Source organism: Castanea sativa, chromosome 3, assembly GCF_040712315.1.
Source record: "Castanea sativa cultivar Marrone di Chiusa Pesio chromosome 3, ASM4071231v1".
NCBI classification, from domain to species: Eukaryota; Viridiplantae; Streptophyta; class Magnoliopsida; order Fagales; family Fagaceae; genus Castanea; species Castanea sativa.
This window is the reverse complement of record NC_134015.1, coordinates 51067556-51085755: the sequence shown is the minus strand read 5'-3', so window position 1 is coordinate 51085755 and position 18200 is coordinate 51067556. Positions and strand designations below refer to the sequence as shown.

General features: G+C 36.4%; 1 protein-coding gene across 1 annotated transcript; it reads left to right on the top strand.

The window, feature by feature from the left end:
• The first annotated feature begins 10916 nt into the window (after positions 1-10916).
• Positions 10917-17070, top strand: LOC142629887 (exocyst complex component EXO84A). Its single transcript, XM_075803938.1, has 7 exons — positions 10917-11126; positions 12276-12373; positions 13149-14190; positions 14824-15339; positions 16121-16309; positions 16398-16534; positions 16751-17070. Exons 1-7 carry the CDS (start codon positions 10953-10955, stop codon positions 16902-16904), a joined length of 2310 nt encoding a protein of 769 aa, XP_075660053.1. The 5' UTR covers positions 10917-10952; the 3' UTR covers positions 16905-17070.
• Positions 17071-18200: the final 1130 nt, after the last annotated feature.

The window sequence follows — 18200 nt, the reverse complement described above, 5'->3', positions numbered from 1 at the left end:
CATCCCAAAGGATGAAATTTCGGAGTCTACAAAGCGCACGGACCCTTTTGCCCATACAGTGAACGGGTCATACAGAAGGACAAAAACCTTATGTCCATACAGTGGACGGATCCAACGAAGAGCTAAATAAATAAGCAAAATAAAAAGCAAAGTTCAATCAAAGTGAACGGATAGTCCAAGACATACTGAAGAGATCATGCAAAGCATAAAACGACGGGTCAAAGTATGAACGGATTACCCAAGAAGTATCAATAATACAGTGCAGTTCAATAACAAAAAGCCCAAAAGAGTTGAACAAAATACAGAAAGTGAAATTGTTCCCTATCGCTACAAATTACATTAGTCTTTAATTGTGACGGGTTCCTCAGGGCCTTCAGGCAACGGCTGGAAAGAATCAATGACGGTCGTTTCTTCTGTAGCTTTAGCGACCCCGTCATCACCTGGAACCTCGCCAAAGAGTTCCTCCGTCCCTTCAGAGTCGACGGGGTGAGCAGGGGTTCGGGCCTCAGCATCTATGGTTATGTGAGCTAAGTCCAAGTCAGGGAATGACGCCTTCACCTGACGGATGCAGTCATCGAACCTGTCGCTAAAGGAGGAACCAAGCTCCGTCAGAAGTGCGTCGGAGTCTCGGTACTCTCTGACGGCATCAATTTTCGCTTGAAGGATATTGTCGTCATGGGCTTTCACCGTCTTCCTGAGCAGCTCCACCTCCTTCTCTAAGTTCTCGCAAGCCTGCTCGGATAGCGTCAGCTTCTTCTCATGACGGACCCTCCATAGCTTCAACTCGTCCAGTTCTTCCACCGTCGCCTTTGCCTTAGCACATACTCGTTCAAGGGCTCTTTCCTGGGCCAGGCAACGGTCTGACAAGCCCTTGGCCATTAACACACCCTGCAACGGTTCGGATGGAAATAAATTTAGGACGGAAAAGAATGAAACGAAGTCAAAATGACGGAATGGACATATGACGGAAGCTAACCTGGGCTAAGCTGTATAGACATGTCTCCCCCATGGCCTCGGTGGCATGGTTCCCCAGGTCTTCATAGTCTTCATCAGTTATGATGGAACCAATACGACGGAGAGCGTATTGGGGGTCTTCACGAAGCAGGACGGGGGGCTTCTCCTTCACGGGGTCCGGGTTGGTCATCAAACCCGTACCCTTGCCAATTCCAAGCTTGGGAACTGATTTTGCCATGCCGGACCCCTGACTGGCAGGTAGACCCGTCACAAGTTTCTGCTTCTTGGAGTGACGGTCCCACCTCTCAAAAGATGGCCTTTTAGGAGACGTCTGTGACGGATCCACCTTTGAAGCGTCGCCCCCTTGCTTCTTTTTTGCAGCTTGCTGTTTAATGATAGCCCGTCTCCTGGCGTCATCCATTTCTACAAAAGAAGACGGTCAACAAAGGAATTGCATAAAGCCAGATTAGTGACAGAAGGATTCCAGAACTTACGTTTGCGTACACCTACGTCGTATCATCGGGCGATGGGTGTAGGTTCAGGACTGTCACAATACCAATGTAACGTATCCAATGTGACGAGCTTCGACCATATCCGTTCAGACAACTTTGTCTTTTGGAAAATTTTCTCCAGAAAGCTGAACTGTTCGGTTGAGATAGGTGGACAGTCCCTCGCTGTAAAAAAAAAAAAAAAAAGGTTAAGAGAAAATCCATGAAAATGAATGACGGTTAATGAGTAGACGGACTCATACCAGACGGGGGCATTATACCCCACGTTTTATCTACCAGCATGTAGTCATCATCACCTGGACGACACATCCAGTTATCTCCTCAAAGGAAGAAGTAACGACCCTTCCAGTTACGGTTGGAGTCTGGGGTCTCGGATACTAGCCTAAGTACCGGACTCCTCGGCACAAAGCTGTACATCCCCCTTGATTTTGTAATTTCGGACGGACGGTAACAATGAAAAAATTCTTCCACTGTTAACCGTCTAGCTCCGTCAAACATGACGCCGTACAGTACCTCGACGCTCAGGAAAACCCTCCATGCGTTCGGAGATATCTGGGTGACGGCCAGACCCAGGTACTGGAGGAGACGACGGTGCAATGCACTTAGGGGAAATCGGAGACCCGCTTTTAGCATTTGCTCGTAGACACCGACATCTTCAAGACCGTAGTAATAGCATTTTTCTGATTTGAATGGTAGACGGATGGATATGGTGTCAGGTATTTGGTATTTTTGCCTCCGTGTTGAAGTGGGCTTGATGGTTGACACGAAGTCATTCACCGTCCACAAAGGAAGCGGGACGAACTCCCCGGCCGTCGGGGACATGACGATTGGACCGGTGGGTCGACACCATCCGGAGTTGTCGGTCGAGTCATACTCGACCCGTCCCCATCCCGCCCTTCATCTTCCTCGTAGGAAGGAGAGCTGGCTGACGGTTCCCTCTCCCCGCTGGAGGTGTCTTGGTCTGCTTGACCTAACGGGAACACCTCTTCGTAACCCGCTCCCTCGCGGGCATAAGACTGACTACTTGACGCCTCACTAGACATCTGACACCTACATATGACGGGTAAAGGAAAACTAAGGCTCTAGATTTGTGCCGACGACGGGACCAACAAGAAAAATAAGGAATGAAACATTATATAAGAATAGCTTACAAGCTGACGGTGAGAAAAACTTACAAGTAGACGGCAAGAAGCGCACGATGGAGAAGTTATCAGTACGTTGTTTTCCGAACGGTTACTCTCTGAAAAAGGTTGACGGTTGCACTCTGAACAGAAAATTTTCTAAAAAGTGTAAAAATAAATATGGTGGGTGGTATATATATAGAGGGAACGGCGCGGTAAACGAAGGGACGCCTCGATTCCAGCAAACAACCATTAAAATCCCCCCACGTGTCCCTGAGCACTCATGACAGCATTCCAGCCTGTCCGTCAGAAATCATAACCGTCATTCCATGAGACCGCTTGGGAGAGATGACGGTATCATGGAATGAGGGGGCAACTGATAGGGGATAAAACCAACATGACGGTACCACCACATATGGTTAAAAGCGTTACGATAGGGTGACGGGTGATATGACCAAGGAGGACGGATGCTGAGTGGACGGATAGGTAGAATGGATGCACATAATTTCTCCCGTCCTTCTCCGGGCCACCTCAACTTACACTATATGATTAGGGCTGACGTGGCCTTGATTATAATTCACGTCAACGTGTATATGAAGAATTCTTGTGCTATACGTTAAGCCTTGATTGACAATTCATATAAGGAAAAGAACTCTAAGAGATACAGAATTCCACGAGTCACTCTCCTAGAAGGAAAGGATTTCTTCACCAAGGCAAGAATCTCGGCCCTACGTTACTATATATGCTCCAAAACCCTCACAAAGCAAGGTACACACATTTGACTCAACTCTGGCATTCTAGGGTTGTAAAGAAATTCTAACTTGACCTTCGGAGGGTTTTTGGCCGGCACCACACCGGTGCTCTCTTTTAGGTCTCTTTGTTTTCTCTTTGCAGGTATTGATTCGACTCGGATAGTGCTTGCAACTCACTGGTGATTTTTTCGGCATCATCAACTATAATCAAAAGTGAACCATATAATCACTTCAATGGTATTCAAACACCTTTTTGAAAGCTCCAAGAGGTAAGAACCAAGCCTAAAAGAACTAGAGCGCTATGGATACCCAAGAGATGGTGGCAAATTGTCCTAAACTTTCCTTACACCTACTTCGCAAACTTGATTGCTCTAAGGTACAAGTGTTATTCTCCTTCAATTTGTTCTCTCTCTTTGTGGGTTCATTGATGTCTTGTTTCTGTGCCTTGCATTTCAATTATTTTTATCCATCAAGGAGATCTGGGAGGAATCAAAGACTAAGCGGATGGCTTCACTTGTGTTTGGGTTTCAATTGTTAATGTAGCAACTTAAACTATTTTTTTTTACTTTCTATTTAAATTAAACATAATGTTTAGGATAAACATATATTTAAACATAACCATGTGTTTTAATGACTTTTCAATGCATATGAACACATATTCCTTTGAACTATACTACCCACTAAAAATTAAAAATACTAGAAACTAGAAACTAGAAACTTTTACTCATGAATCAAAGTTCATGCAATGATTTTATTTTAGAAAAGATCATGTAAATGAAAATTTTCAAAGAAAAAATTGAATAAAAATGTGAATAAGTTTATATTGACTACTATTATATTTGAAAACAAAAATTACATGGCCACAAGAATAATTATGTTAATATGATGGATCATATTCTTCCATGTTTATAATTTGTCTAGATGCTTATTTCAAACCCTAAAATCGATGTTGATGTTGACATGAGCATTGGTACTTATTGATATTTCTGGTTGTTGATTGCTTCAAAGTCTTGACGTATTTAAAATAAACATATTGTCACTAAGCATAAATGAGAAGAACAAATTCCAATTAATTCCTAGTACAATAAAAATTCTAAATTTAAGATAAAAAGAGAAAGAGCAACTATTTCTAGCATCATATCACTGACCATTTATGTCAAGAATTTGTGAAATTTTAAGACTTGTGGAGTTCTCTATGTTGTCAAAAAATACTCCTTGAAATGATTATCAATCTTACTTTTGTTCAAATTGGGACTTTCAAAATAAGGGGGAATAAATTTATTCACTTTTGGAGATTTTGGGGAATGTGAATGTAGTACCTATCAAAACACACACACACACATACATAAATCTTTGGTAAAGGCTCAACCTTAATTCTCTCCAATTTCATATTTTCTAGGGACAATTGTGGTTGGTTGTGTAGGTGTTTGTGCTTCAATTGTATTATGAGAAGGTTGTTATTCAATTGCAGGACATGTGTAAGGAGTAATTTTTGGAATGGTGATATAGGGTATTTTATTTGTTACCTAGATAACACTGATTTACTAGCCTTTATTCATTAATACCTATAATCTTATCTAATGGAAACTTCAATAACGCATATGTCTTTTGTTATTTAGTTCTTTTTCATTTCTTTTCTTGAGGTGTTCATTAAAAAAGTAGGTAAGCTAAACATCATAGCTAGACAAAAAAAATGTAAGAAGATAAAAAAAATTAAAAAAAAAAAAAGAAGTATGTATAACAAAATCTTCATTGTAAATGGTTGCAGGTATTTGATAAAGAGCTTCAATTGCAGCATAACATTATTCAATTTGAAAATAGACCCATTGTGTGTGACAATGTCTTAGAAAAACAAGGTTGCTTATTATTAGAAGATAATGATATTCGTTATTATTCTTAGAAGTTTTTAGTGAGTGCATATTGACTTTCATAGATAAATTCTAAGAAATTATCATTGTAAAATAGATACTCAAATGTTAAATAGTTGCTCTGAATTTGTGTATGATCAAAAATCTTATATGAATGAGATTAACATTGTACGTATGAAATATTTTTTGTGGATAGTTGCAGGTATTTGATAAAGAGCTTCAATTGCAACATAACATTATTCAATTTGAAAATATAACTATTGTGTGTGACAATGTCTTAGAAAAACAAGGTTGCTTATTATTAGAAGATAATGATATTCATTATCATTCTTAGAAGTTTTTAGTGAATGCATATTGACTTTCATAGATAAATCCTAAGAAATTATCATTGTAAAATAGATACTCATATGTTAAATAGTTGCTCTGAATTTGTGTATGATCAAAATTCTTATATGAATGAGATTAACATTGTACGTATGAAATATTTTTTGTGAACATGGTTTCTTTCTTCTTCAAATAAAAGTTTTACCTTAATTTTCTCACTTAAGGAGCAGCATATGCTACCCAAACTAGTTTTGAACAACGAGAGACAGCGATAGAGACAGAGATCAAATCTTCCTAAATGAAATGCCAGAATGATTGATTTGAAAAAAATTAACTTCACTTTCCTACAAAAACACTCTAAGTAGATAACATTTATATCACGTAAATTACTTTTAATATTTAATACTATGATAAATTACGATGTTGATCCCTATCCTTTACACCATGTCTCAATTTGGTTCCTAACATTTCAACTGTGTCAATTTGGTCCCTAACATTTTCAATGTCGTATCAAATTGTTCATGTCGTTATCCCTTAGATGGAAAAAGCTGATATGTCAAACGGAATAATAAAAATTTATTTCCCATGCCACATTAACTGTTAATTGTACCACCACATTAGATTTTAAAAAATTGTTTCTAGTACTCCTTACAAACAATGCATCCTCTATACGTCTTAAATAGTCTAAAGAGAAAGTAGATATAAGTAAATCCACTACTTATATTAAAAAACAAATACAAAACTATAATCACATAAGAAAAATGTAATTTATCAAGAACCTACCAACATTATGCTAAGACTATTACATAATTGTTAATAAAACAACTCCTCTTTTTACACAAACCTCTCATCCCAAAGCATCACCGAAGTGGACTAAAGCAAAGTGGACCAAAATGGACCAAATAGGCCGAAGTAGACCAAATGGACCAAAGTAGACCTAAATGGACCAAATGGATTGAAATTGTAAGGTTAAATTTAATCAACCATGTGTTGGCTTTATTCAGTGCCAAATTTTCTTGTAATTCAGCGTATAGAAACCCTGTATTTAGGTGGGAATAATGTAAGGGTTGTGTGTAAAAGAGTGTGAAGAAACTCAAGATGTGTGCACTCAAAGGAGTCTCGCAACTGGATCTCACGACTGGCAAGTCGCCAAAGTGGCACACGTGTGAAGCATGCAGGGAGCTAAAGGGTCACGACAGCTAGAGCACTACATAACAAAAAGTACAGTCTGGCCTGGAAGTTATCTCGCAACTCAAACTCGCGACTTGTTCCAGTCACGAGGCCAAGTCATCAAAATGCCATGTTTGGATGAAAACTGACTTTTCACATTCCCCTCATATCCTACTATAAATACACTTATACCCACAAAATGTAAAGCTGCTAAAAAATGAGCTTATTGAGAGAAAAACCCTAAGAGAGGTTTTTACAACACAACTACCCTATTAGAGAGAGAGCTACCCATTCTTAGAGAGAAATCTGTGTAGACTCTTCTCCTTCCCTCTCCCATTGTTATACCCATTGAGAGGAGATTTGTACCCAAACACAACCCACACCCATTTAGAGTGTTGAAAGTGTTTTTGGAGCTTTAGGAAGCATTGGAAGATGCCAAGGATGGCATATGCAATATGGAGCTTATTGCGCTCCATATTGTGGGATCCGGAAAGCTAGAGAAGACAAGGTTCAGCGTAACCTTGTTGGAGCAAGAAGCTTGGAGGGATTAGGTGCATTAGGTAGATTAGGCTTGAAGGGTCTATTGCTATTCATATATCCCAACTTTATTCTCTAGTGGATCATTTTACCGCTTGGAGGGTGGCGGAGAGGTTTTTCGTCAAGTTCTTCAATTTCCTCTTCGATAACACATCGTTGTATTATCATTGTGTTTGCATCTCTCTTCCCTTACTTTTTACCTTTTAATTACTGCTATGTTTGTGATTGATTTTGGTTTAGAATGTTTTACCAATTTGGGTTTAGCTTATATTCATCTTTCCGCATATATGTTGTTTGTATATAAGCTTGTGTTGGTAATTTTGTATTTGGGGGTCTAAACGTTCATTGGTGTTTTATACTCTAATTGAACCTTTTAGAAATGCTACACTAATATGACTAAACGTAGCAACAATAAATACTACTCTTCACTTTTATATATTATATAAATCTTAATTATTAAATATGTAAAAAAAATATTAATATTATTAAAGGTAAATATACATATAATTAATAGGCATTTTTTAACATTTTTGTAATTTTAAAATTATTCATTACATTTGACTATCTGCCCGACCCAGTTGAACCAAAAACCAATCTCTTATTTGGTTATTTGAACGGTCCATTTTTCAAAATCATGTTTGCACCATTACTTGTATGTTACACTTTATACTCTACCAAATAAAGTATCTTATGTGTTTGAATTTGCATCTTTACGCTGAACTAATAATTCCTTCTTCTTATTAGCAAAACCTCACATGAATGGCATTAGTATCTTCTACATTATTGGAACTAACCACTCAACAACCGCTTGCAAATGAAGTAGATCGATTTTAGAAGCTATATATGTAACAATTCTTTTGCCTAATCAAAGCACATTTAAGAAAATTTAGTTGTTAAATTACCAATTGTTCTAAAAGCTTAAACTATTGGAATATGATAAATTTAATTATTTAACCACACAATTGTAACCAAAGTTAACTAAATCAGGAAATATCCTGATTCCTGAAGCCATTATATTAGTTGCATTTGCCATCCTATGATTTGCTTCTATATGTGAAAATAAGTCTTTCTCCAAGTCCAAGGCATATACCTGCAAAGAACAAAATGCCTCTTTATACTTGTGTTTACTGTTTACACTTGGTAGTCCATGAGAAGGTCCGATGGCAAATTTTGCAATGTGAAGGCCTGGGCATCTTATTGGAACTTCTTTAAATATGACTCGGCAGATTGGTTAAAAAAATGCTTCATACTATCCATGCAGCTTAATAAGTAACGACATTGAGTTAGTCCGTTGTGGTCTGACTATTTTTATGTCATCGCACATGTCTAAAATCATTGGTTCAGCTTAATTAGAGTTGGAAGCTTACAATCACGTGAGATAACTGAATAATGTTAGAGATGCTATAAATTTTATTATATATATAAACTTTACAAATTAATATGTCACCAATTACAAAAATATAATTTTAAATTCTAACATTCATTTACTATGTTATTGAAATCTTACTAATTGCATTCATTACCACATCAATTTATAAACTTTGTGTAATAAAATTTGTATTGTTTTAACATTTTACAAAGAGAAATTGTACAATGAATCCATATCGTGGTGACTTAAAAGTTTTTTCATATTTAGATGGATTTATTGAAAAATATAAACAAATCTATTGTAAGATCTCACTTATATAGATTGATGAGAATACTTACTGAATCTTTATCGATAGATTTTGCTTGTAAAGATTTTTTTTTTTTTTTTCTAATGAGTACATTACATAATTGCCATAGAAGAACCCATGATATGATTTTTAGGTTGATAATACACACATATATAGATGTATATATACACAAAATATTAGAATTAAAGTAGAATTTTTAAGGTGAAATCTTATAAGCAATAAATTGTTTTATATTTCAACCATGTGGTGATATCTTATTTTTTAGGAAAATAATGATTTTGGTTCTTAAACTATGTCTTAGAGTTCAATTTCATCCACGAAAGATCAATTTCTTGAAATTGTTTCTCAAAAAAAAAATGTTGAAATTGAAGATTTTTTCAATTAGTGAAAAGAAAATTCAAGTGCCTTGACTTAGCCCCTAATTAAAGTTTTTGAAAATGGTTCAATACTTTATTTATCCACTTTTTTTTGTTTTTTTTTTTAATTTGGTAATTGCCATGGAAAAAAAATCATGGTAAAGTTTGTTGAAGGGAATATTGTATTGTACATCAATTCCAAATTTGATTCTCAAAAAAAAAAATCCAAATTTTAGTCTCTTTGAACTTTCTTTCTAGACATGATCTGACTCTTAATTTGTGCATCCATTCCATGTGATCTAACACTTTTGAGAATCATTTGAGCGTTATCATAATAGACCTTAATTACTATTCATGAGAATTTTAAGAATTTTTCCGTACATTCCCATATTTAGGGTGTTGGATCAAGAGGTAGCTTGAGAGTTGAGAGTGATCTGAGGGATTTAGGGTTTTTTTTAATTATGTGGATCCGGAGTTGAGGGATTTTTTTTATTTATACTTAAAACTAAGCCGCGTTTAATGAAACGCAGCTCCAAACTGTATAAGCTGCGTTTAATGAAACGCAACTATATAAATGTTGAAGCTGCGTTTCTTAAACGCAACTCCAGACACATATAAGCTGCGTTTCTTTAAACGCAGCTCTATAAATGTTGAAGCTGCGTTTAACAAACGCAACTCTAGATGTGTTTAAGGTGCGTTTAAAAAAACGCAGCTCCAGCATCTTTGAAGCTGCATTTTTTAAACGCAACTCCAGACATATTGAAAAAAAAAATCTCCGAATGGGTCGAAACGTAGCCTCAACATCTGGAAAACGTAGCTCCACCCCTGATCTATAGCTACGTTTACTAAACGCGGCAATAGACCAGGGGTGGAGCTGCGTTTTCTAGAAACGCAGTTCAAATACAACCCTGTAGCTACATTTTTATAAAACACAGCTCAAAAACGCAACTATAAAACGCGTTTTTTGTAGTGATATCTCACTGTGCATTTTGATTCTCATCAACATTTTCTTTCTAAGAATATGAATTTCCTTCTAGAGTGCTCCTATTACTTTTTTATTTTTTAGATGATAATAATACCCAATTTAACACCCTTTAATTAATAAAAATATAAGAATGATTCTTTACTACTCTTATATAATACAAATTCTCAGCAAAGTTAAATCTTATTACACACTTTTTATAACACACTTTGTATACACTTCTTGTGAAATCAAGTTTTGAAAACACAATTTCAATTTAAATTAAAAAAAAAAAAGTGAAATCATGTTTAAATTTTGCTTTTTTAAATGAAATTGTATTTTAAAAATACAATTTCAACTCACCTGGCAATGTGCGTATGGTGAATAAGGATGTATGATAATCATTGCCCATCACAATAATACCCACTCTAGCCTCATCATTTATGGCATAGGGAGGTTTTAAATAACGTGATGTGGCAGCGTCTCATTCGGCCAAGTGTGCAACATTGCAGGGATTGCCCCTTGTTTAATTGCAGCTGATATGCTCTCCCTACGTCTCATCTCCTTGTTGATCCAATTTTATAGGAACTCAAACAAAACTACATATATATGTATGTTTTCTTAGCTTTTCATTGTTTTCATTCTTTTTCTTTTGCATCACATATTGATCGAAACTTCTCATATTCAGGGCTTGAAATTAAAAACCAAGAGAAAAGCATAGAATATGGACTCGTCAACACTCACATCTCTTTCAAGAGGGTCATTTTCATCAAGTGTAGAAGACTCCTCAGAATCTGAGGCAAATTTAACACTCAGCGATAGGCTTAAGGTCTTCAAGACCTCTAACTTCGACCCTGATGCCTATGTCACCTCCAAATGCCAGACCATGAATGAAAAGGTATTCTTCTCTCTTATTTTCTCTCCCTGCGTGGTATTGGTTGTGTTACATATATGGATATTGATCAATATACAACAGTTTCAGAAAATATATTTGAGAAATGGGTTTCCACCAATAGGTTCATATTTGAAAGTATTTTATGCATGCTTGTAATAAAACCCAGAAACTTTTTTTTTTATATATAATTAAAAAAAAAAATCGAAGTTGCTGAGGAGTTATGTTAAAATTTAAGAAAAATCTTCATGTGGGTCCACTTGTAAAATACAAAATGAATCAAGAATATTTTTTATTGTAGTGCATTTTTTTCACCGGCAATTGTGGGGGTCTTATAGTATATGTTACAATGGCCATTTGTTGTGTCCATATATGATGTCCTGATTGTTTGTGAAAAAGCTTAGGTGGGCTCCCATTTAACTGTCCATTGAGGTGTGGGACAAGGATGGACATTGATTTTATGTCCGCAAGAGTTAATAAACGAACCAATTTTGTATAGTTTTGATGTCTCATTTGGACCAATGCATTCATAAAATGAGTAGAACTAAAATAATAATGTTAAGATAGATAAGTGAAAATATAATTAAAGACATGATACAAGATAAGGATATTGTTTTAAGATATAAGTGGTCCTATTGATGAACAAAAAAAAAACGATGGGAGAGCTGCTTGAAATGGTTTGATCATGTGTAAACGAAAGCAATAGAGTTTGACTTTAGATGTTATAGAATGGCAAAATCGACCCTAATTATTCTGTTGAGAATTTGAGGCTTAAAAGATTGGTTGTTGTTGATTTCTCATTTGGCCATAAATTTATTTTTGATGTTCAGGCAGTTTTGTACAATGTAACACGATTGTAAATTTGTAATCAGAATTTAAAATATTAAAATTCCTATTGTTTGTATGTTGCAATGAGATTTTCATAATCTGAGGGCATATGCTTCAATTTGCTAGAATATTAAAGTTATACATACAGAATATGAAACTATGTGCTAGATATTTTATTTTTTCATACATACCATAAAAAAATGAACATTTCTCTTATCTGTTTTAGTTCTTAATTGGTGAATCTAGCAAGTTAAGGAATAGAGAACATAGTAATGAGAAGATTGTCATGTGAAACATAAGGTTGACTGTTTTGTCCGCGTTTGACAGGAGATAAGGCACTTGTGCTCTTACCTTGTTGAACTGAAGAAGGCATCTGCTGAGGAAATGCGTAAAAGTGTCTATGCTAATTATGGTGCCTTCATCCGGTGAGCATCACTCTATTAAGTATGTAAACGAGTTTCAAAGTGGTTACCACATGTCTCAGCTATTGCATATTCTCAATTTCATACTTCCAAATGCTTGCGATTTTTTAATTTGTGCTGTTAACTGTAACTTTTGAACTATATAATGATCTTCTCAATTGTCCTTTACTGGAAATCTCTGAGTTTTGAACTAATGCAGAATTGTCAAAATTAGACACTGGATCAACGTCAGGTTTTGTATTTTTTCAAGACATGGGCGTGAATATCATTGACATAACCAACTAATTGGAACCTGCGATTGGTGAATGTCAATACTTTATCTCCACATGCCACACTTAATACTAGTAAAAATTGGAAAGGTTTCTTTGTCCTGAAAAAGAAAAATGTGTGATGAGAGTTTAGGAGCAACTCATATGTTGGAAGACAGAATGGTTGTAGACACCCTGAAAATTTTCTGGTGTCATTAAGAATCTCCTAAAATGAAACTTCTGAACAGATAGGAGTCTCCTGGCAATGTTATGAACTACTTAGCTATCTTCGCTTTGCAGTTCTTAGAAAAAAAATCTACACCTTTCAAAAAGCATGTTTCTACTTTTTCTTTCTTTTTTAGTAACAGTCATTCTTCCTTTCTCATAATTTGTCTGACCCTGACTAATCTATTGTGGATCCATAACCAACCCCAGATGTTTAGACCAAGGTTTGGTTGTTGTTGTATTCTTTCTTTCTCAAAGTATCCACATTCATTGTTTGTGAACTATCTGGGTTGTTTCATTTACAGCACATCAAGAGAGATTTCAGATCTTGAAGGTCAGCTCCTCTCAATGAGGAATCTCCTATCTACTCAGGCTGCTCTAGTTCATGGTTTATCTGAAGGAGTTCACATTGATTCCTTGTCCACTGGTCCTGAAGATTCAGCTGGAGAGGATGTATCGTACGAAAACACGGAACTTTCCAACATAGAAAATTGGTTAGTAGAATTTTTAGACACCCTTGAAGTTCTATTGTCCGAGAGAAGAGTGGATGAAGCTTTGGCTGCCTTGGATGAAGGAGAAAGTATGGCCAAAGAAGCCAAAGAGAGGCAAACATTGAGCCAGACCATTCTCTTATCACTGCAGACTACCATCACTGAACAGAGACAGAAACTAGCTGATCAGCTTGCAGAGACTACCTGTCAACCTTCTACTCGCGGTGTTGAGCTTCGTTCAGCTGTTCTAGCTCTGAAAAAACTTGGGGATGGTCCTCGTGCCCATACATTGCTACTCAATTCTCATAAGCAGAAGTTGCAGGGTAATATGCAGAGTCTTCGCCCATCAAATGCTTCATATGGAGCAGCATATACAGCTTCACTCTCCCAGATTGTTTTTTCCACCATTGCACAAGCTGCAAGTGACTCATTGGCAGTTTTTGGTGAGGAGCCTGCATATACTTCTGAGCTTGTAACTTGGGCAGTCAAACAAACTGAGGCTTTTGCTCTTATTCTTAAGAGGCATGTTCTAGCTTCCTCAGCAGCAGTTGGGGGCTTAAGAGTTGCAGCCGAGTGTGTTCATATATGCTTGGCTTACTGCTCTTTGTTAGAAGCTCGTGGATTATCACTTTCTCCTATCCTTTTGAGACTCTTTAGGCCGCTCATTGAACAGGCATTAAATGACAACCTAAAAAGAATTGAACAGAGCTGTGCAGCACTAGCTGCAGCAGATGATTGGGTACTTACTTGTCTGCCTGCTGGTACACGTCTGGCTTCAAGTACATCTCTTAGTAGTGTGAACCTATCCCAGCCTAAGCTTTCATCCAGTGCTCACAGATTCAATTCAATGGTTCAGGTGATTATTTTCCTTTCTATAGAATTTCTATCCTAGCGAAGGATGAATGTCATCTTCGTCAACTAATTTCTTCTTTCTAAAATGCCATTTACTTAATTTCTTTTCTTGGAAAAGAAGCTTGTAGCTTTCTTTTTTTGCTGAACCTGATTGCAACTATTAAATCAATAAGTAAGCCAAGTGTACTGAATTTTGATTATAGTATGGGATGAAAGATGAATCATCTGCCAAGCTCCAATTTTTTTTTGTTCATTATATCTTGCTAATTTGTTGAGGAGAATAGAATTCTAAAAAACATTATATGTGGTTGACCTTGACTATGTTGAGGATCCATAGCCAACCCCAAAATTTTGGGAATAAGGATTGACTGTTGTTGTTTTAGATGTTGCTGATTTGTTAAACTTGATTAAGGGTGTGTTTGGATACCGCTTATTTTGCTAAAACTGAAAAATTATGGCCGAAAATATTGTAGATAAAAGTAAATTTTAGTTAAAATAGTACAGTAAGGCCCATGAATAGTGCCAAAAAGTGCAGTGGGGCCCATGAATAGTAGCAAAAATAAGCTAAATAGTGAAAGAATTTTAATTTTTAATCCTAACCCAAACGCACACTAATTATGCAACATGCTGGAATCAGGAATTTCTTGAAGATGTGTGCCTCCTTGAAAGCCTGCAGTTGGATGTTTCCACATTGGAAGGTGTTTTACAAGTGTTCAACTCCTATGTAAACTTGTTGATAAATGCATTACCAAGTTCAATGGACAATGAGGAGGACACAGAAGTTTATGCGAACAAAATTGTTAGGATGGCAGAGACTGAAGCCCAACAGATAGCTTTGCTAGCTAATGCATCACTGTTAGCAGATGAGCTGCTCCCACGTGCTGCCATGAAGCTCTTGCCCTTGCAACAGACAAACAGAACGGATGAGCCCCATAGAAGAAGTTCAGACAGGCAAAGCCGTCTTCCTGAGCAAAGGGAATGGAAGAGACGGCTTCAACGTTCAGTTGACCGCCTGAGAGATAGCTTCTGCCGACATCATGCTCTTGAGCTAATCTTCTTAGATGATGGTGACACTAGTATCAATGCTCAAATGTACATATATATGGATGATAATACAGATGAGCCTGAATGGTTTCCATCTCCAATTTTTCAGGTAGTTGTCATTCTGAATTTCAATTTTACATTGTTTGGGATGTTATGGTACTATGCTTGATGTAGTAAAAGCATGGAATTGGTGATGAATTTGATTAAAAATTACAAGATGTCTCAAATAGAAACCTCAGAATAAATTGATCTCTGTCATAGTTGTCACCATGTTGGTGCTTGAATAATACTCAAAAGACACTAATATCAGTTTGTCCAACACGGCTAAAAGTAAATATTGAAGCCTCTTGGTTCATGTTGTACTTTTTATCATCTATACCTCTTTAGAAGTCAAATCTAACCACAAGGGAAGCTTTTCTGTTGTGGCTTTACTAATTTAAGGTGTATTAGTATGTTCTGTGCAACTGTTTTACTTCTGCAATAATTTTTTTTTTTTTTTTTACTGGAAGTAATATTGCTCTAGAAGTGTGCTGACATTATATAAGTTAAAAATGCAAGCACCTTGAACAAAGTACTGCAATTTTTTCTCCATTTGATGCTGTCGTTTCCATTTCTTCCTAGTTACAATAGTTGCTTTCTCAGCTACCTTTCCATTTACAACTTTTATAATGCAGTGACGCTGCAGATTATTCATATTCAAGGACTCAAACCAAATAATTTGACTTATCCTAGCTTTTATTTTAGTATGGTTGATTGCTGTCTGATTAGTGCAGCAAATAATCTGCATCTATATGGACCATATCATTATATATCTTACATCTTCTTTCACTACAAATGCTATTTTGTTTACCAAAATCCTATAGATTACCATTGACTACATCTCCTTTCAGGTACTCTTTGCAAAATTGACAAGGATGGCAAGCATTGCAACAGATATGTTTGTAGGTAGGGAAAGGTTTGCAACTGTTCTATTGATGAGACTCACAGAGACTGTAATCCTGTGGCTTTCTGAAGATCAAAGCTTTTGGGAAGACATAGAGGAGGGGCCAAAGCCTTTAGGTCCTCTTGGCCTTCAACAGGTACATTTTCACAACTGTCTCCTTTATCTCTACGTGTTTTTGTTGTGAGCAATTGATATATTATATACACGGTTTCATTGTTATGCAGTTATACTTGGATATGGAGTTTGTGATACTTTTTTCATCCCAAGGCCGTTACTTATCCCGGAATCTGCATCAAGTTATCAAGAATATTATAGGTAGAGCTATAGACTCAGTTGCTGCCACTGGAATGGATCCTTACAGGTACATTTAGTTGGCAGAAAAGTATACTAAAGAAAACTTAGGGCTAAAGAAAATTCTTTGACTATGGCAAGTTGGCAACATAGCCCGGTCTTGTTGTGATTGAGGCTTTGAAGCTACCTGCTTGTCTTATAAACCATTATGTATAATAAGCTAATAACCTTTTTTATGAACCAAAGTTGCCTATGAAAATCTGTCTAATAACCTTGTTTTTTGCAGCGTGTTGCCAGAGGATGACTGGTTTGCTGAAGTTGCTCAAATAGCAATAAAAGTGTTGACTGGGAAAGTCAACTTTGGTAATGTAGATAGAGATGTGACCAGCCCCACGGCATCTATATCAGCAACATCAGTCTTTTCTCATGGGAGTAACTAGAGATCAGCCAATTCATAAGGGTATTATGCCTACTGCCGGAACGAGAACCTGGCCTCTCTTATTTTCTATCCAATGATAAATTAATCAGCAGCCTTGAATCTTTGATTAATCAGATGCCAGGAGCTTGTAGCTCAACCGGCACCTCCTGGTGTTCCTAACGGAGGTATTCAAAATTCAAATCTCCCTCTCCCCCCCTTCCAACCCCCACACCAGTTGCTGTAGCTTGTAACTATTGAATTATTCAAAAATAAATAAAAATTCTCTCATTAATCAACTGCTTATGATCTTTCACTCTATTCCATTGGTACAAAAAGCCATTTTTACAAATCTTTTAGGTAAAAACAAACTTTTTTAAAAGGTATTACCCTTCCCACTTTTTTTCAAAAATCTCTCTTTAATTTCTCCTTTCATACCAAACATCCAAAAGTCACTTTTAAATCTCAATAATCAATACAAAACGGACATTGAATGTAATGGAAATGATCGATTTTTTTGGAACTGCCGTTAAAAAGTTACAAAAGGTCATTAGATCTTTCCTCTAAAATAAAAAAATAAAAAATAAATAAAAATTTTCTAACTCTCTATGATGCATCTTGAGGTCCACATATAAGGTGGATCAGCTTAGAATAAATGCTTGTGATGTGCATTGGAATCTAGAGACTGAGAAGATCCAATTCCAAACTCACCAGAACAGGGGAAAATTTTTTCTGTTCCCAATTATTGTATATGCTGATTGTTCTGCCTGTTATTCTCCAGCATTGTTATTTTGCTACTGTCTCAAAAAAATTCCTGTAATGAGCATTGTACTTCCAAGCAATAACTTTGAAGAAATGCTGCTTGTTCTTTGTGGCATATTAAGTAGAGAACAATAACTTGTATGGCCGTTTAAATCATTAGATATCAATTTCACAACCTAGTCGTTGGTTCTGAACTTCTGGTCCATCATTACAACAACCATAAAGGCTTAGAGGGGTTAGCTAGATCGTTGTGGTTGTTTGAATTGTTTATGTTAAAGACTCCCAAAATTCATCGAGCAATAGTGCCTATTCTCTCAGCTCCACTACCATAGTAAATCTATATAATTATGAAATCTGAAATGTAGTATTTATTGTTACCACACTCTTGTTGAGTTAGATCAATGTAGCATTTGGGTCCATTTTCGTCCACTTCAGTTCTGTTCAATTCACTTTGGTCCATTTTGATCTCATTTGGTCCACTTCGGTCCCCATCAGTCCACTTCGGTCCATTTAGTACATTTTAGTCCCATTGTCCACTTCGCTTCTATACGGTCTAGTT